This window comes from Pleurodeles waltl, chromosome 8 (genome assembly GCF_031143425.1).
Source record: "Pleurodeles waltl isolate 20211129_DDA chromosome 8, aPleWal1.hap1.20221129, whole genome shotgun sequence".
In the NCBI taxonomy this organism is placed as follows: domain Eukaryota; kingdom Metazoa; phylum Chordata; class Amphibia; order Caudata; family Salamandridae; genus Pleurodeles; species Pleurodeles waltl.
The window spans coordinates 699,225,425-699,246,647 of NC_090447.1; the positions used below are offsets into that span (position 1 = coordinate 699,225,425).

At 41.4% G+C, this 21,223-nt stretch overlaps 1 protein-coding gene across 1 annotated transcript in view; it reads left to right on the forward strand.

Moving 5' to 3' along the window:
- Positions 1-21,223, forward strand: part of ADGRG7 (adhesion G protein-coupled receptor G7) — a 1,214,738-nt gene that overhangs the window by 784,858 nt on the left and 408,657 nt on the right. Inside the window, exon 10 of the mRNA XM_069204827.1 lies at positions 10,326-10,478. Within this exon, the coding sequence (XP_069060928.1) occupies positions 10,326-10,478 (153 nt within the window). The remainder of the gene's footprint in view (positions 1-10,325; positions 10,479-21,223) is intronic.

Below are 21,223 nucleotides of genomic sequence, written 5' to 3' on the forward strand. Positions count from 1 at the left end.
TTGCATGGTTTTATTCCAGGAATATAATGCACAAGTTGCTTGTTTTCAATAGCCTTTTCTTGACATGTAATACGTACCTCCTGTTCAAGGCTAGAAACACAGTACACAATATCCTAGTGCTTGTGTTGTCCGTTCAGAACACAGCATCTAACATCTACACATAGCATTGCATCAGAGCTGTACTTACAACACAGTGTGGCTTTATTATGTAAATGATGCACTGACCAGGAAGGGGCAAAGGGGCATTCCAGCTGTGACCATCCTAGCCTGAATGCTGGGTTCGACATGCAGCTCTGCTGGTGCTAATCTTTCAGCTTCTAGAAAGGATTGCCTTACACACTAAAGGCTGAACACTGACAAGGTGTGCAGGCATTGGGATAAGGCTAATCCCTTAGATCTGGCAGAGGCAGAAGGGTACACCTGCTGTGTTCCCAGTATAGTCTTAGGGCTAGACAGGAACCTCTAGAACTTCTAGAACTCATTTACCATGGCTGGATTGTTCATTATTTTTACCATATTCATAATGCTTATAATTTTACTTTATTTCATCTGCCTAATTATTGCAGCTCATTCTCTCTATGTAAGATCACAATTGATTCAATAAATGCATTCAGAACTTATCGCATATTTCTCTTGTGTTTCTGGGCTTGCATGAGTAACATAACAAAAGTGTGAGATCTGTTTCCACGACTTCTATTAGGATACAGAGTGTCATGTTTAGTTTCCCATAATCACCCTCAACCCCAGTAGGTTAGGGGTTTGGGTGAGGCACTGTGAGGCAGCCAGCAATTGGGCCGACTGTTTCCAAAGATGTGGAAGGATTCCGTCACCCATATTCTGATGTTCTGTTGTCATAAATATGCAGTCCTGTTATCTTAGTAGGAACTGCATAACACCTTGTTTTCCCGTGCTGGAATGTCTGGCAATTCAACAGCCATGGCTATTTCCCTTGGAGCCATCTCATCATTGAGCATCAGCCAAGTCTTTGCCTGTAGTATAACTTAGAATCCCAGGGATATTTGGCAAAGGTGACCTTTCTTATTAAAAAATCTCACAGGTTAGAAACATAAAAGGTTTATTGCAGGCACTGGAAGAATTGAACTTTCCTAAATATATTTTTTGTTAGGATTTGCTGTCTCACCCTTTATAGCCAATTTGGAGATGTGGGGCTTTCACGGGCCCAAAAGTTATCCCTATCTCTGAAAGGGTGTTAGAGGACCTCCACTTTGAAGAACCATTTCTAAGATTCTTTGTTACAAGTTCTGCATTCATCCTTAACTCTTGTGCTAAAGATTCCCACAACAATCCATTGTTCTCTGGACCTAGGTGATCCATCAACGTATCTTAACCTGACCTCTGATTCAGAGAAGCTCTTACATCTTTTTGAGGTACACAGAGGTCTGCCCATTTACCTCACCCAAACTGCTTCTTTCTACGAACCTAAATTTCTGTCTAGGCAAGTGTATGTTCTCCTCTGCTCTGAGTAAATGGATTCTTTTTGCCATTTCCACAAGTTATGATTCGGTGCAAGTGCTTATGATTGGGGCTGTATGAGGTTACTCACCTAGAGGGATTTCAGCTTCCTGAGCTTCTTTTAAGGGGCCCACGCTCAACGATATTTGCAAAGTGGCTACTTGTTCCACTCCTCACAATTTGAGAACAAGTTATCATTTACAGGTGGGAAAAGGCATCTCAGTAGATTTTACTTCACACATATTGACTACTATCAACTCATTGTGTACTTTTCCTTTTTTACTAGCTTATGGACTATGCTTATGGCACTCTAAGGATGTTTTAATTTTTTGCTTTCTGTCTATGGCTTACTAGGGTAAACATTCTATGGCCGATTGTGGGGTTCAATCTGTTAAAATTGTGACGAGAAATGCTAGGACTCAGAGTAATGTAGATTATAGGTAAATAACTGCACTTATTACCATTTACTTGCTCTCGTTTGTTAATCTTTAAACCTCATTGATTAACTATCTGCTTATTTGGGTATTCTCATTGCTTGATATTTTTTTGCCACAAGATCTTGAACCTTTTTCAAAGGTGTACAGTTTGATTCCAGTAGCCTTCACATGTATTTACTAAATTGAATACCAGTTAAGTGAGACTGACACAGAAAGCCTTATTCATTTTGCTTAAATAGTATAAAATAAAAAAATCAAATAAACACTGGAGGAGAGATCAATGGGTAGCACTGAGTTATTCTTTCCTTGTGTAGTTTACAGGTAGCAGAGGAGAATTTACATGGGGTTGGTGACCATGGTTGAGGCCACTTTCAAGTAAATGTTTTTGTCTCCACATTCGGTCAGCAAGGACAGATGAAGAAATCATCTCCCCTCTCACTAGGCTCTGAGACAGCAACTTGTGTTTTGTGCACTCTACAAATACTCCAAATAAATTAAGGAATAACACAGAAATTTAAATCCTGACATCGATCACATTACTTTGTAGAAGCAAAATCATTGAAATGGCCAGTTTTTTAGGGGCGGGCGGAACTTACGGAGTTTTAATCAGTCGAAGTCCGTAGAGTTACATAAAATCTCCTTGAGATTCCGCTGAGTTCTGCCTAAGGTGCATGATTCCATTGCTACTGCCTCGTCTAAAAAGGGACTGCTATTTCTAATTCATTCAGGGGCATATTTATACTCCGTTTGCGCCGGAATTGCGTTGTTTTTTTTGACGCAATTTTGACGCAAAACTAACTCCATATTTATACTTTGGCGTTAGACGCGTCTAGCGCCAAAGTCCATGGAGTTAGCGTAATTTTTTAGCGTGGACACCTACTTTGCGTTAATTATATGCAAGATAGGCGTTCCCGTCTAAAAAATCGACTCCGAGGCATGTGCGTCGGATTTATACTCCCGGGCAAAAATCACGCCCGGGAGTGGGCGGGTCAAAAAAAATGACGTACGGCCGCTTTTGTGCCGTTTTTTAGCGCCTGCAAAAGGCAGGCGTTAAGGGACCTGGGGGCTCTTAAGGAGCCCAGAGGTGCCCTCCCATGCCCCCAGGGACACCCCCTGTCACCCTTGCCCACCCCAGGAGGACACCCAAGGCTGGAGGGACCCATCCCAGGGACATTAAGGTAAGTTCAGGTGAGTGTTTTTTTTTTTTTTTTTTGTGGCATAGGGGGTCCTGATTTGTGCCCCCCTACATGCCACTATGCCCAATGACCATGCCCAGGGGACATAAGTCCCCTGGGCATGGCCATTGGGCAAGGGGGCATGACTCCTGTCTTTGCTAAGACAGGAGTCATTTCTATGGGGGTTGGGAGTGAAAAAGAATGGCGCTAATCGGGTTGAGGCGAAAAAATTGCCTCAACCTGACTTGCCCCATTTCTTGACGCCCAAGCCCCATATCCCCCTACGCCGGCGCTGCCTGGTGTACGTCGTTTTTTTTAACGCACACCAGATGGCGCCGGCGGCTAACGCCGGCTAACGTCATTCAATAAATACAGCGCCCGCATGGCGCTTCAGAATGGCGTTAGCCGGCGCTAATTTTTTTGACGCAAAACTGCGTTGGCGCAGTTTTGCGTCAAAAAGTATAAATATGGGCCTCAGTGTTTCTGCCATTGAAACATTAGTGAACAAATGCTTTGGCTTACATAGTGCCTTAACATTGAAATTCCCTTCCTGCGGGCCTTGGAGTAATGATGTGTGAAATGATTTTTAGGTAAGCACTTAAAACGTGTCTATTACAGACATAACTTTTCCACTCTTTGCTATAGTGTATAACACAGTGCCAAGACATGTTTGCGTAGTGGATACTACAAAACCCAATAAATTAATGGGGAGGGGCAGGGGAGCAATTAGAAATGCATTTCATGCAAAACATCCCATCATAGTCTGAACTCTCACGTTTCCCAGTGTTTTATGGTTTTTCTCTTTGCATTTGGATCTTGCAGCTCCATTTAACCATTCAAAAATGACTGTGTCACTGAGGATCCTGCTAACCAGGACCCCAGTGCTTATGCTCTCTCTTTTCCCAAATTTGTCACTACTGATAGCGCATCAGAACCTTGATAAGTAAACTTACAAGGAGACACGCCTAGGCCGATGAACCTTTTGACCATGTTCGGAGACTTCCCAGTACGAGGTATCTTTCTGGCATCACAAAATCAATATCTCAATAACCCAATCAATCTCTTAGTAACTAATTAACAAGATAATCAATAACATTTAATAGGAATCAATAATGAAATCACCATGACCTTTCGGCCATGAATAACCACGCAAATCTAGTTAAGTGTTAGGATATTTATTCCCTATTGATTACAATCGGAGTCATCTCCGTTAATCTCATTAGCAATCAATCTCATTAGTAACTCTTCAACTACTTAATTTGAGCACAGTTAATCAACGCATAGAGAATATTCATTAAGCATTAACACATCATTAATAAGAAGCAGTTTAGCAAAGTCTCAGAGTACAAGATTCAACAAAGCAAGAACTCGGTAATTTGTCTATTTGCATCAGACTTTAGTGAGCACCTTAACTAACCTCGAATTAGCATCGGCATGTTGGGCTTCATGCAAAGAATTTAGCAAACACAAATTTGGAAAACATCTAACTATGGCCTCTATCAAAACAGCAGTTGGTACCTAGAAAGAAAAGGCAAACAGACAATTACAATTTTTATCAGATAGTTACCCCTCCAACGAATCAGCAAACAGCATCAGTCTTCGTCCTCAGGACATCAATCGATTCACCATCAGCAAGGATAGGACAGGGCAAAGTCTTAATAATGCCTAGCTAAAGAATAAGACTCTTCCCTCATATGGAGGAGAAGCAAGCATCAGTAAGGACTTAGATAGAGGATGGTTAAAGTATCAGGAAGAATAAACAGCAAAGGCTCAAAAGAGCAATGGCAAAGTATAGCTTAAGTGGAATGTCCAGTAATGGCTAATAATGTCCGAATAATAGCTAATAATGGCTAATAATGGCTGATTTCTCCTCGGGTCATGTGGTTATATCAAAACTGTCGACCTAGCCCTTAATTCCCCATTGGATAATATTTGGTGCATCATTATCTCTGTCCAATAATTCTTCACACACCTCATTAGAATTTTCTACAGAACACAGATCTCATGCCGTTGATTGGCCCATGTTATTAACGTCTTCATCGGTTGGAATGTCAGGTAAGAAAAGTTACACTTTACGCTCCAGTAAGTAGTCCCATTGTTTTCTCCTACTCCAGGCAGCCTTGCACCTGTTACGAATTACACTGTTGCATTCAGCAAGAATGTCTCCTTGAGCAAGTCGGGTCCCATGAAAAAGAATTTACTACTGCTACGTACACATCTCTAGCTTCTGGAAAAGTACAGTTTTGTGTCCTTCAGAAGGACAGCACATTGCATGTTAAGAAAAAAACACAGTTTAATATGAGACCAGGCAGCTAGGCCCAAACCCTCGCTAACTAAGGCCTAGTAATTTAGTTAACAAACCCAAATACATAGGTCTAATTATGATATGCTAATACAAAGTCAAACATAAGTACATAATTAGTTCATCATTAATAAGTTTCATTAGTCTTCGTATACATTGATGGCCACTCCCCGTGGGCACATTTTAAATGCGTACATTAATTTTCTACGTTAACGCATTCTCTATGCAGCTTCATTACACAATATATTGCAAGCTTTTCATGTTAATATTAATTTTAAAAGACACACTCCAACACTACGTACTGGTAACCCAGTATTTCATCCCAAATTGGCATACTCGTACCGCCTTATAAGTCCCTAGTATATGGTATCTAGTTACCCAGGGCATTGGGGTTCAAGGGGATCCCTATGGGCTACAGCATTTCTTTTGCCACCCACAGGGAGCCCATGCAAAGGCTTCTACAGGACTGCCATTGCAACCTGTGTGAAATGGTGCATGCACCCTTTCACAGCCATTTACACTGCATCAGGTCACTTATAAGTCACCTATATGTCAGGCCTTCCAACCCTGAAGGCTGGGTGCAAAGTGCCTGCTTGTAAGGACACCCCTGCAGTAGCAGAGGTGCCCCGACGTCATCCAGGACCATTTTCCCTGACTTTGTGAGTGCGGGGACGCCATTTTACACATGCACTGGACATAGGTCAATACCTATGTCCACCTTCACAATGGTAACTCTGAATATGGCCATGTAAGGTGTCTAACACTTGGGAATTGTACCCCAATACTGATTCTAGTATTAGTTTTACAGTTCCATGCACTCTGAGGGCTCCACAGTGGACCCCCAGTACTGTCATACCAGCCTTCTTAGGTTTTCCAGGCAGCCCCAGCTGCTGCCACCTCACAAATAGGTTTCTGTCCTCCTGTTGCTTGAGCAGCTCAAGCCCAGGAATGCAGAACAAAGCATTTCCTTTGGGAGTGGGGTGTTACACCATTTCCCTTTGGAAATAGGTGTTACAGGCATGGGAGGTGTAGCCTCCCCGAGCCTCTGGAAATGCTTTGAAGGGCACAGATGGTGCGCTCCTTGCATAATCCAGTCTACACTGGTTCAGGGATCCCCAGCCCCTGCTCTGGCGTGAAACTGGACAAAGGAAAGGGGAGTGACCACTCCCCTGTCCATCACCACCCCAGGGATGGTGCCCAGAGCTCCTACAGAGTATTCCTGGGTTTTGCTATTTTGGATTCCAAGGTGGTGGGGCACTCTGGGAGCATCTGAGTGGCCAGTGCCAGCAGGTGACGCCAGAGCCCTCCCCTGGTAGGTGCTTACCTCTGTAGCTGACCAATCCTCCCTTCAGGGCTATTTAGGGTCTCTCTCCTGGGTGTTTCCTCAGATTCAGATTGCAAGACTCCAGCAGGAATCCTCTACACCCTTTATTTCATCTTCTACCAACGGAACTGCAGCTGAACCCTCCAGGAACTCTACAAACTGCAACAAAAAAGCAAAGGCGCCTTCTGCAACACTGTATCTTCAGCTCCTGCCAACAACTACAACTGTTTCAAGGTCGTGCATCCTCCGAGGACTGCCTGTCTTCAGCCTGCACCAGAAGAACCAAAGGAATATCCCGTGGAGTGACGGAGTCACTTCCCTGTTTCAGCAGGCACCTCTCTGCACTGACGACCAGTGGCGTATGTCCCCTCTCCTGGAGACGAGCATAGATCCAGCTACACAGGTGGTGGACCCTGGCTGTTCCAAGGTCCAGCCGTCCAACTTTGGTGGAGGTAAGGGCTTGCCTCCCCACGCAAGACAGTACCACTGTGCACCTTGTGACTTGCAATTGCCAAGGCTTGTGTGTGACCTTTCAAGAAGTTCTTCATGCACAGCAGAGCTTAGGTCCTAAGCACTCCATCCTGTGACGCATAGCTTCCTGAGTGGTTCTCCGGCGGCGTGGGATCCCTGTGTGTCGTGCTGCGTGGGCCCCCATTTGCACCTTCTTTGTTCCCGTGCTGTAGGTCTCATGTGCCCGCTGCTTGGTCTTCTGAGGGCTCTGTGAGTTGCTGAGAGCCCCCTTTGTCTCCCCCTCCTAAATAGAGGTCACCAGGTCCCTCCTGGTCCCGGGAAGCACCATTACCGCTAACCGCAAGCTTTGCATGTGCCAAGGCTTATTGGCAGAATCCAGTGACACAAACCAGACTTCATCCATCCAGCGTGTGACATCTTCTGCACTAACCAGGAACCCGCATCTGTCTTCTTGGGTGCATAACTGACTTTGTCTTCTCACCAGTGGTTCTTCTTTTCCACCTTCATCCGGGTTAGCAGGGACTAATGTTCTCCCTGTACTCTTCAGTGCTTCTTGGACTTGGTCCTCTTCTTTCATACGTCTTCAGGTCCGGGAATCCATCGTTGGCGTCTTGCAGTGTCTTCTGGTTCTTGCATAATCTTCTATCACAGCTAAGTTGCTTAAAAGAGAAGCACAGGGGTCCAGACGGAAAACTTTCTGTAAAAAATGCTGTTTTATAAGGCTGGGGGAACCTGTCACCGGAGGGCCTGGGCCCCAGCCCTCCTCAAGCAGAGATACTGTACTATAGACTGGTGAGATACCACTTAAAGAGTACCATAAGTCAAGTTCAACACGTTATTTATTGTGAAATATAGGAATTTGAAGTGAGTTCGAGAGTAACAATTTCTTCTTTATATTAGTTCAGAATTTGGAGTGAGTTTGTGAGTAACAGTTTCTTCTTTAACACATATTAATTCAGCCAATGTTCATCGAAGAGTCAGCCAACACGTGTTTCGCCCCTTATTGCAGATACGCCAGGGCTTTCTCAAGGCTGTGAAAAATATATGTAAGAGAGTATAATGAGGCACAAAGTAGAGCAAATACTAACTAAAGGTGCTACCAAGAATGTGAATGGTATAGAAACAGACTGATAAACAGACCAACCATGCCTGTTGTGCTACCCAAATAGTGGGAAGAAGATGCTAATTAAAGGAAAAACTCTTAATAGAGTTCAGAGGCAAATAAGTATTACTGAAGCCCTCATTACTGGGATTATTAGTCTGAGAATGGTGGGAAAAGAGTGCATAATTACTATTAAAAAGGAAGAAGAAATAGTAGGTTAGACTGAAGATAATCCCTTTTGGAAAGAGTTGTGTAAAAAAGTGAATACTTAAAGGAGTGACACCATAAATTGATATGTAACTGGCAAGCAAGTGAGAGCATGCTGGCACAATCGTGATTTTAGTAAAAAATAGAAATAGTTGAGAAGGTGACTAGATGTAGTATAAAGGAATATAAATATGTGTGAAAATAAGTACAATACGATTGCATACCAAAACATTTAAGGTAGGTAGGCTTGCCAGTTACATATCAATTTATGGTGTCACTCCTTTGAGTATTCACTTTTTTACACAACTCTTTCCAAAAGGGATTATCTTCAGTCTAACCTACTATTTCTTCTTCCTTTTTAATAGTAATTATGCACTCTTTTCCCACCATTCTCAGACTAATAATCCCAGTAATGAGGGCTTCAGTAATACTTATTTGCCTCTGAACTCTATTAAGAGTTTTTCCTTTAATTAGCATCTGCTTCCCACTATTTGGGTAGCACAACAGGCATGGTTGGTCTGTTTATCAGTCTGTTTCTATACCATTCACATTCTTGGTAGCACCTTTAGTTAGTATTTGCTCTACTTTGTGCCTCATTATACTCTCTTACATATATTTTTCACAGCCTTGAGAAAGCTCTGGCATATCTGCAATAACGGGCGAAACACGTGTTGGCTGACTCTTCGATGAACATTGGCTGAATTAATATGTGTTAAAGAAGAAACTGTTACTCACAAACTCACTCCAAATTCTGAACTAATATAAAGAAGAAATTGTTACTCTCGAACTCACTTCAAATTCCTATATTTCACAATAAATAACGTGTTGAACTTGACTTATGGTACTCTTTAAGTGGGATCTCACCAGTCTATAGTACATAATCTTCTATCACAACTTCTTGTGTGTTTCAGGAAACTTACTGTGATTTACTCCTGTTTTCCAGGTCTCTGGGATGGGTTCTATTGTTACCTTTGATGTTTTCTTACACTCCCAGTGCCCCTCTTCACACTACACTTGCCTAGGTGGGAGACTGACTTTTGCATTCCACTATTTGTGTATATGGTTTGTGTTTACTCTAGGCCCATTGCAACCTATTGTGATTTTCATTATTTGCACTGTTTTCTAACTGTTTTTACAACTATTTCTGAATTCTAGTGTATATGTTGTGTATATTAATTACCTCCTAAGGGAGTATAGTCTCTAAGGTATTTTTGGCATTGTGTCACTAAAAATAAAGTACCTTTATTTTTGTAACATTGAGTATTTTCTTCCATGTGTGTGAGTACTGTCTGACTACAGTGGTATTGCAAGAACTTTGCACGTCTCCAAGATAAGCCTTGGCTGCTGAGCTACAGCTACCCGTAGACAGCCTGGCTTCTAGACACTGACTACATTTCACCAATAAGGTGTAAGTACCTTTGGTACCTACTACAAACCAGGCCAGCCTCCTACACTGGTAAACCTGCTCCACTTCACGGTGCTTAGCGGAGTTTTTGACAAACTCCACACTTTCGTGACTTTGATTTGGTATGCAAGGATAGTGCATTTTTTAATATCTTTAAGTGTCTAACCTTTAATGAACTCAATTGTTTGGCTGAATCGAAGCTGAATTAACTTATTGCAAAACAACTCAAAACAACCTTCTGAGCAGTTAACAATAGATATTGTGGAATAAAATAAACTAAGTAAATTCTTGTGCTATCTGAAGGGCATTTTCTATTCACATGATTTCTCTATGTTTGTGTCATATGCTTAATGTAAGGCCAGTTAAAATGTGTACTTAATGTTCAATTATATACCTCAGTAAGTCTGATAATCTCTTTATGTTTTCTAGGACAATACACGTTTCTCCCTGCAAGACTTTGCATGCGTATTTTGGAATTATAGCGAAGGAGACTGGGACACAAGAGGCTGTGAAAAGATTTTAGTTGATGATGGATTTCTGAGATGTATTTGCAATCACACGACAAATTTTGCAGTGCTAATGGTAGGTTATCCCTTTCTTGAATACGATATATTTATTTATCTCATTTTACACTGCATCAGCAAACCACCCTCTTCTAGCACACACTGAGAACTAAAGGGCACATTTCTGAGTTTAGTGGTGCAGGGCAACGAAGCAAGTCACCTTGCTGTGCTGCCCTGCACCACAGGGAATGGGTAGGGATGCACTGCATTAATCCAATACAGCACATTCCTGTCCTTTCCTACTGCACTGGTGCCTTTTTAGCAGCCTAGTGCCAACCGAGGCACCCTTGCACCATGGTGAAAGGGTACCTGTGTTGTATGCAGGATTGTTTTGTGCAGGAAAGGACACCTTCCTGCACAAAAACACTCCTGAGAGGTATCTTTCTCTTTCTTTGTGTGCTGCAGATATTTCTTATTGTTACAATGGTTTTGGCGCATTCTCAGGTTTACAAGGCCTTTTAATCTGTGAATATGTACAAAACCATGGGAGTTGCATGGAAATACCCATGCAAAGCCTCCCTTTTCACAGAGTAATGAAACACAGCGATTTGCACTGCCTTCCATCAGTCCATATTTTTGGACCCATTCAAAGACACGCAGAGTGGCCTTGTGTGGCTTCAAAAATGTGACTTAGAGGTTTGCACCATGCATTTGCCAACTTGTGTGGTGCAAGCATGGCACAGCCCTCTCGTAAATATGCCCCCCAGTTACTTCCAAGTCCTTGTCCCTCCAGCCACAAAAAGAGAATGAATGGCCATGATCAGGTGTGTTTTCATTTTTTTTATGAATCATAAAAAGATTGTACTCCAATTCAAGATTAGGGTAACCCATCTGTGTTCTAGCTAAACACAACCACTTTCTTGTTGTCATTACACCCGTCAATGCACAAATTCGTCTCTCCTTATCTTACTCAGAGCGTGCCAATGGTGTAGTTTCTATACTGACTTTGGTGTTACTTGAGTGAACCCATCGCTATTATAATTAAGCTTTCACATGAACATAAGGCTGTAACATTCTCAATAGTAATGACAGGCATGGGCCAAAGTTTTAAAGGTTTAGAGAAAGAATTATCAAAGCAGAGTACATAACATAGCATCAAGGCATATAGATATAAGAACTCAGTAATGCTCAAGAGAAAATTCAGCATATAATTCCCTTATAAGTACTGGGAACTGGGCTTTCACTATGCAGAGTAAAAGCATGTCCTTTTATAAGACCTTAGACAAAGGATGGTATACATTACTACACAAGTACATGGTTCTCAGGATCTGCACTAATTAAAATGAAGCAAGAAGAGACATTTTACTACAAATTACATTTGAGGATTCTCTTCTAATCCTATTACATTGGATTCAGAGGTTCTCAGAGTCTATTCAGGGGATGTGAGTTGTAACACTGTATACAAAGTGATCTGGGACAGCTACGTTGTCCTTAGTTAGGCACATCCTAGACCGAAGACTGGGAAATTTCCAATCTTCCCATGTAAAGTTCAAAATTCCTTACTAGTTCAAAAGCAACAGCAACAACAATCAACTGGTGTATTGCAACATCATTTCAATATGGAAGACAGCACAATTCCAAGGCAACTTGTTGGCTTGAAATGTAATGACTAGACTACTTTTATGCAAGGCCGGACTAACTGGATGGGGCATCATGCATTTCGCTGAGAGGCTGGAAGTGGAGCGGGGCAGTTTTGTTACTCGGGGTACAGTTTGCAGCTTTGCTGCAATATTAGCCTCCAGTAACAAAATCAGCAGGCCACCATAATCAATACAGCACTCACTTTCGTTTCCAGGCTCCCTGTGGTTTAAAATATGTTATGGTTATTAAAAGCACCCACTGCAGAATTGCTTGTAAATCCAGCAGTTTGAGGCAACAATAAGTATCAAGATATCTTTGGTGAATAATGTCCCTGTCGAAGAGAGATGGGCGTTTTTTCTAGTGGCAGTTTTGACTCACCTAAGGGTACCCCACAGGATTAATATGACTGCTGAAAGAATGTATACCACACAGGTCGTGAAACTGAATTTTATGTGCCTAGGTCAGTGGGTTATTGGTTTTGCCACAGAGATCCATTTGTTACTGTGAAGTTCATAAGTTACAATTGTAATCTAGCACAGTGAGCTATGAACTGCTATCTAAGACCTGTTGTATTGAAACTGCATGATTAGAAAGTTATGTTTTCACTTTCATTATCCTAATGTTGCTAAAAAGAGTTTGTTTGTGTAAAAATACATGCTTATTGGTAATGCCAACTCTAAATACTCTGGGGCATATTTATACTTCGTTTGCGCCGAATTTGCGTCATTTTTTTCGACGCAAATTCGGCGCAAAACTAACACCATATTTATACTTTGGCGTTAGACGCGTCTAGCGCCAAAGTATGGGCAAATAGCGTCATTTTTTTGCGTGAAAGCCTTCCTTGCGTTAATGAGATGCAAGGAAGGCGTTCCCGTCTAAAAAAATGACGGCGACGCAAATGCGTCGTATTTATACTCCCGGGCAAAAATCACGCCCGGGAGTGGGCGGGGCAAAAAACCCCGCATTTGCGCCACTTTTTAACGCCTGGGTCAGGGTAGGCGTTAAGGGGCCTGTGGGCTCAAAATGAGCCCACAGGTGCCCTCCCCTACCCCCAGGGACCCCCCCTGCCACCCTTGCCCACCCCAGGAGGACACCCAAGGATGGAGGGACCCATCCCAGGGACATTCAGGTAAGTATAATTTTTTTTTTTTTTTTTTTTTTGGGTGGCATAGGGGGGCCTTATTTGTGCCCCCCTACATGCCACTATGCCCAATGACCATGCCCAGGGGACATAAGTCCCCTGGGCATGGCCATTGGGCAAGGGGGCATGACTCCTGTCTTTACTAAGACAGGAGTCATTTAAATGGCGTCTGGGCGTCGTAAAAAATGGCGCAAATCGGGTTGAGGCGATTTTTTTGCCTCAACCTGACTTGCCCCATTTTAAGACGCCCTAACGCCATTTTCCCCAATGCCGGCGCTGCCTGGTCTACGTGGTTTTTTTCCACGCACACCAGGCAGCGCCGGTCTGCTAGCGCCGGCTAATGCCATTCCATAAATACGGCGCCCGCATGGCGCTTCAGAATGGCGTTAGACGGCGCTAAATTTTTTGACGCTAAACTGCGTTAGCGCAGTTTAGCGTCAAAAAGTATAAATATGGGCCTCTATGTTTTGAATCCTCAGTCTGCGCTTCTCCAGACCAAACACTTAAAAAATGCCTACCAGTATGGATAACATGTAAATCCTACACCTTGCAGTTACATTGGTCTTATTTGACATTTTCTATACATTTTCTGTACACTAATTTACACATGTATGATTTATTGTCTTTATATGTGTGTGTGTGTGTGTGTGTGATGTAAAGAACTTCAACACCCGGGACTGGTATGAGAGGTGCTATATAGCAAACGAAAAACATGTGAGAGAGAGGCTATGCAGAGATGAGAGGCACTGTTAGAGGGTGATAGTGAGGGAAGATTGTTGTATCCTGGTTCACTGTAAGGTCATCATTTACTAAGATTTAAAAGGTAATACAATAGAATATATAATAAAAAATGTGTTGTAGAGTGCACCATTTTTGCCGTTATCCCCAAATTTTCTTGAAGGAAGAAACTCCCCAAAACCCCCTTGTAATAGTCAGGCTTGCTTGCTGTACTCCCTCGCTAAGCAACACACAGGGGCTGGTCCCACAATATTTGATAGTGCAGCTTCTGGTTACCATACAGACCTTGCTATTAAGTATCCAAATGTAATTTGGGTGTTTATTGAATAGCTTTTACTACGATAAAATCCTCTTCAGATCCCATGTTTGTCCAGCCACAATATGAATTGCTTCTCATTCCTAGACGATTGGTCTCAAATGATTTCTTTGTTTACAAGCCACTGCAGTAATTTTAGGTTGAAAAAATGAAATGAATACAGAATATACAATCCATGTAAAGTGCAAATTATTGTATTACATATATGTATAAATAAATATCACCAACAATGTACTATAGTGAATGCTCACAAAACACACCTGGGGGTTATAGAACATAGAAAGTTGCATAATTAGGGCCCGATTATGACATTGGCGGATGGGATACTCCATCACAAACGTATATAATATGGAACTTATATTATGGCGGACAGGATATCTGTTATGTTTGTGACGGAGTATCCCATCCACCAAGGTCATAATCAGGCGCTTGGTGTTGAACAAGTAATATGAAACAACCTAGAATTAAAGACCATAACCAAAAAATATCTAGAGTTTCTCCAGCTCCTGTGGTCTGTAATAAGGTGGAGGCCGGAATATGGGGTACAAGTAGCACAGCTTTTCAGTTAGTTGTTGAGATAGTTGTAGAAAAAATAAACACAGGTTTAGGTTTTTACTATCCTGTGCTCCTGTCACAGTGACATGTCTGGTGCCCTTCTGGAAATCATACCAATCCCCACCACAAAGGGCAATAGCAATGGGTCCAACCATATCCATATAGGGGTGGAAGGGTGCTACTTGCACTTAACATTATTGCATTGTCTCCTCATGATTGATTCAATTGAACATGGCTAACCAGTATATCTCTGTGCTGTTTACTCTGAAGAATCCCATAGCATACCCAGTCTCAGTCTGACATTCTCTGTTCTCACTACTAGTACTCTGCGCCATCTATATTTTCAGCACTTAAGCAAGTGCCTTACAATTGAAAGGAACAAAATGTGTTGATGCATAGTCCAGTGAAAGGTAAGTAAAGGGACTGTGCAATTTAGATAGAATATAATCGTATGCAATTCAATTAAATTCAATACAATATGTACTTTATTTGGTTCAAACAGCAATACTAAATACAAATAAATAAATAATCAGCACATTAGAAACAACCATCAGTGCTCAAAACAAGTAAACATCAATAACATTACAAATATCAAAAATGGTTGCACTAAACTTTAATACATAACAAAACCTATGTTGCAGATTAGTCACAAAGGGTAAATAAGGTTTGAGCAGCACAGGATTTAAAATACTAAAGTGAGCTCTTACCGTTGATTTACATAATTTCTCTGGAGGTTCTAATATTATCAAAAGGGTTAACAAATAGGTGGTAAACAGATTCTTTAGTAGAAGAATTAATTATATCAGGGTTGTTGAATATTTCTTGGATACCAAATAGGGAGTACGTTGTTTTGATATATTGTATACAGGGGTTCCAAGTCACATAGTTCAATGACAAGCAGTCTCATAAGATAGGCCTGGTGAGGCATGCCTCAGGATTGATCCAAACTGACATCTGTAACAGCAGTGGTTATATTTATGCAACATCCGTCTTCCCCTATCCCAAATGAAATCTTTTTTTAAACATTTATTTGGGTGCCATCACGCAGAGTAGGAATGTATTTGACATTTTTTCTATTGTATTTACATGAAACATTCGCAAAACTGGTTTCCCTGGGCATCTCAAGCAGACCCTAAATGAAGTACCAAAATGTTTATTGGCGTGTTCTTTTTACTTCTACAAATTCATTTTTAATTTAGCAGTGGTGGCAGATGTTTCTACTTGCAAAGGGCCCAATTCATAAAAGTTGACTTATGAGTATGTGTGACATACATGAATTTCATGAGTAAGCTAAGAGTACTCCAGGCTTAAAATTGGAATGCAAGAGTACAGCAAGAGTAAGTTACTGCAAAATCTTTGTGAATCAGGTCCTTACAACGTGCCTGGCATAAAAGTCTGAAAGTTCAGAACAAATTAATATTGGTTTTCAAGCCTAAAGAATTCCTTAGACTTTCAAATAGCATTGTTTTATATGTGGTTGTTTATATGGACAGCTTTTTTGGGGCATTCGAGATACAGATATACAAATTTATAAAAACCCATCATGCCATAATTTAAGACAATGCTAAAACTGCATTCTATTACATATCATGTTTGCAAATTTGCTAGATAAATTACTCGACTCATATCTTTGCTTAGCATCTTATATAATTATTGTCACTCAATAGCTATTACATTTTATAAAGTCCATACTTAGGTGTAAATGCGCACCAACGATTGTCCCTACGCCAAGAAAGTCGATCTTTATTACAGTGCCTCTCTGCCTTAAAATCAGGTTCTATAATCTAATTCTACTAGTTGGAGATTTCCTCAAGATAGCACCCCTAAAGTTTCTCTTTCTTCATTAAAACCCCTCTTCGTATATAATAAACTCTTTCCCACTTCACTAATTCTTTCAATATACTTTTCCATTTGCCTGGCTTCAGGGTCTGCTATCATCCTACTTCTTGGGAAAAAGTTTTCTAGCTACTAGGTCACCTAAATACAAAACATTGCCCCCATATTTACAGCTGGGTGTATAATTAGATGGAAGCCCATTTAAAGTGGTTGTCTATTCTATCACCATATGCTTTTTTACTAAGAGAAAACATTGATTCTGGATTCAAATCCAAAAAATCTTTAAGTCTCGAACACCCGGTAAACTTATGTTCCTATGTTCTAGTTTCCATTTTGCAGCAATGACATTTAGAAGTAATTGCAGGGAACCATAGCTGAATCTTTCTTTAAAAACTTTATTTCGGCCTCCAGGGCCATAAAAGTACAAACAAAGAGCAAACAATGAAGAATAAATATAAACATTAAATCCAATTCAAGCAGTAAAACATGTTCAATTGTTAAAATCATGAGTATCGCCTATGGGCAAATCACACACCATGTAATCAATGCTTCGCAAATAGTGCGGCTAATACTTTTAATTAAGAACAATATAAACAACAGTACATGAATAATCAAAGTTGCAGCAATTAATCTACCCAGCAACACTAGGCTTTTCTAATGAGAGGAGGATTTTTCTCCTAAGGAGCCACATGGCACCACAAAACTTGGCAACAGAGATGGCTAAAACAGGGTGAGTTTCCGTGCTAAGAAAGCAAAGGGAAACTGAATGGCTGTGAACACCTAAACGTCTAAATGCTGGGGTAAGCTACTTTGTATGGGTCAATGCATAAACTGGACAAGCAAACTAGAGATGAGATATACTCTGGTTATGGAGGTTACAAGATGGACATACAATTGCTCCTCCTTTCGACCATTTAGAAGCGAGGGATCTTAACGGTAGGGCACCTACTCAAAACTGAAAGCAAAGTTTTCTGTCCTTAGGTGCCAGAATTTGACCTCAGTATATCTCATAATTGCTCTCACATTTAAAATCAATAAAATCACAGGATAACTTAGAGCAAACAGCTCTTTGAAATTTATCAGTATCTACAGACATCCAAAAACACTTTTTAGATCGTCCTGAGATGGAAATTTAACAGCCTCTGTGTGATCCCACAGCTTATGCAACCTGAGTGAATATAACATATGTTTAATGGTCCTGAACCAGGGAACTTTGCTAAAGGGGTCAGCTTTTATGATAACCTGGAGGGCTCCTGCATAATGAGCTAAATCAGGAGTGGTACCCAAATCCATAAAAAGTGGAAATAGCGTGGTACTCGAAGGAAAAAAAAATAAGTTTCTCAAAAAATAGTTTTCTACTTTGGATAACTCCTCAATGTTAGAAACCCCCCACAGTTCTGCACCATAAAGGGCGGAACCCACAGCCTTAGCATCATATATCTGGAGGGCTGGTCAAATTGGTTTTGTGTATGAAGAGGTTTTTTCCTTGATTAAGTCACCCGTGATCAGCATTTGTTTAATGGATGCCTCAATTATGTGCGTCTCCCAGGTCATGTTTCCGAGATCATTATACCTAAGTAAGTAAAAGAGTTCACAAATGCGAGAGGAGTTCCTTTCAGGATAACATTCCCTTTGAATGATTTTTGGGGATTAAATGACATTAGTTTAGTTTTCGATATGTTGATCTCCAAGCCACGAGTGAGACAAAACTCATCAAGCGTACTAGGACTTTTTGCAGTCTCCTCAGTGTCATGGAGCTCAATAGAGTGTTGTCCACAAATAAAAGGATCAGAACTTTAGTTTTCTCCAAGAGTGGGGTGTCTGTCTCTACCTGAGTCAGGAACGGAGCTATATCGTTGATAAATAACAAAAACAAGGTGGGTGCCAGCACACAGCCTTGGTGCACTGCCCTAGATACAGGTATCTTATCTGTCAACTGGCATAGTTGCCCTTATGTAATCGTACGAGCAGTGAGAGAATATGGTGGGCATTGCCATGACCGAAAGAACCTTTCATAGACAAGCTTGAGGGACTAAGTCAAATGCTGACTTTAAGTCAACAAAGGCTTCGTTAACATTGCCCTTGCCAATTTTGACCATTCTCTGATATAGGTGCAAAAACCGGAACACTTGATCTATATTGGAAATTTCCCTGTGAAATCCACCTTTTAGTGGACTAATGATGTCATGATCAGACATTCAGTACTGACTTTTACCCAGGACACATCGGAAGAAAACTTTCTGCAGGCAAACTAATAGGCTGTTAGGTCTATAATTGCTTGGTAGGGACCTGTCACCTTTTTATGTATTGGTGAAACAATAGCGTCCTGCCAGGTATCTGGGATTGGGGCTCGTACTGCTATTGCATTAGCCATTACAAGAATGTAGGTGGGCCTGTCAGTTAAAAACAAGTCAGCCGGGATGCCATCCGGGCCAGAGGCCCTACAACGCTTCACAGCATCAAGTGATTGAACAACGTCACAATGTACAGACATTTGGGTTAAAGGAAGACTGAGCCAAAGGGAAAACACTGAACAGTGCTTCTGGACCAAACTAATGGGATCAGCGGAAAATAGACAACTAAAATAACCAACCCGATCTGCAGGGGCAATGTTTGTTGTGACATCCAGGGCGCTTGTGGCAGGGCCACAGTAAACCAATTACCAAAATTTAAAGCAATCTTTGGCAGAAGATGTGTCCATTAGCGCTCTCCATCTCTGTTGGTCCAAATTTTTCTTGGCCTTGAGGATAGTCGCTTTGTAGGATTTTGTAAGTGAGAGAATTAGAACTGTGTTCTTGGATTTAATTGCTTTGACCAACAATGAGTTTAATGTGGGACATTCCTTAGTGAACCAAGAATGTTTCCCTCTAGTTCTAATACTTCCCAGTTTTTTGTTGGTGAAAAAGTTTGCTGCTGCCCTCCTGAAGAAATTAGTATGTAATGTTTTCAACTGGCCATTAATGGTAATATGATCCTTCTTTAGGCGCATAATAAAGATTTAAGGTCAGCATTCACTACATCCAGTATATCAGGACAGCCAGTCCCCTGGTGCCAAGTTTAGGAGGCGTTTATCAATGGTCAAAATTATGTCACTGGTGACGGTAGAAGGACCTGAGACTTGCTACATAATGTTTGCATGCACACAGAGCGTGAATTGTGATCACTCTCAACCTCTCTACTACCACCATGTTGATCACAGTGGACCACAATCTTAGATTGACTGAACAATAATCTATTATGCTTATGTGATCAACTTTATTATACGTATGACATCATTTCAGATCAGACTTTGTCCTTCCATTAAGGGCCCTTGATGGCTAAAGCTTTTAGTTGGACAGGTACCTGTGACCACCAGTAAATGGGAGGAATATCCAAAGAAGGGACAGCCCACAAAGTGTCCTCTTCATGAGTAATATAGAGGTCATCCAAATCAAAAGGCGCGAAGGTGATATTAAAGTCACCAGCTACATAAACATGGAAATGCTGTGAACACTGCCTAAGAAAGCTTTCAAATGTAAGAAGAGTACAAGATACCATACCCCCTCTGACTCCTCTTAAGTAAACATTAACAATGATTTTTCCTGAATCGGGCCTAAATTCATATGACCAAGATATCGGGAGAGTCGATGATTAACTGACGAATAAGACAGTTTAACAATGTTTTGCTTCAAGTAGTTAAGCCTCCCGATGGCCTACCCCTCTAACTAGGGAACGCGGGAATACAAAAAAATTAAGATATCCTGACCTTTACATCCCGTCCAAGACCCACGTCTCTTGGAAGGGACAGATGTCATAATCATCCAGAAATTGTGTACAATGAGGAAGAGAAACCTTAGACTTCAGGCTTGGCACATTCCAAGAAACAAAGAGAGACCCAGCATGTTGTGATGCCATTAATGGCATGGGCAAGGGCAAGGGCAAGGGCAAGGGCATGGCCTGAGTAGCTTCTGCCTTCAAGGTATTGTTTGGTAAGAAACAGTCAAAGCTAACAAAATCATACAGAACAGGGACAGCTTAGGATGAAAGATTGGAGCTAAACACCGGCCAAGATTCAGGTACACACAGACTATGTGGAGTGAAAGGACCGCGGCCAGCAATAGCCACACGAAAATGGATAGAAGTCAATGGAAGGGAAAGAGAAGGATGAAGAGGAGAATCAACCATCTCTCCAAGTCAGTGGTTGTCACTTTAGTGTGAAGAGCAACTCCCTATGCAAGAAAGGGGCCGCGCCTCAGAATGATAGAAAAGCCTTGGATACTTAAATTGGATACTTGAATGTGTCAAAGGACATGCTCTAGTGTCAAGGGCCACCAGATTGTCCACCATATCCCTATTCCTTAGAGTTAATTCAATCATATTGTAGTGTGAGTGAGGGCCTGTTATCCTAGAAGCCACAACTATGTCATCATGAATGTCTGAAAAACAGCCTATAACGTGAAATATCCAATGCATCACTTTGTTTTTAATAAATTCTTCTCCTTTATTACATGATGCAATAGTTAGCTTGGGGACATTGACCACTATAACAATGTTGAAAACGTTTGTCCCACTGTTACTTGAGTACAGTGCATGCTTGACTGCACCTGCGTGGATGTGC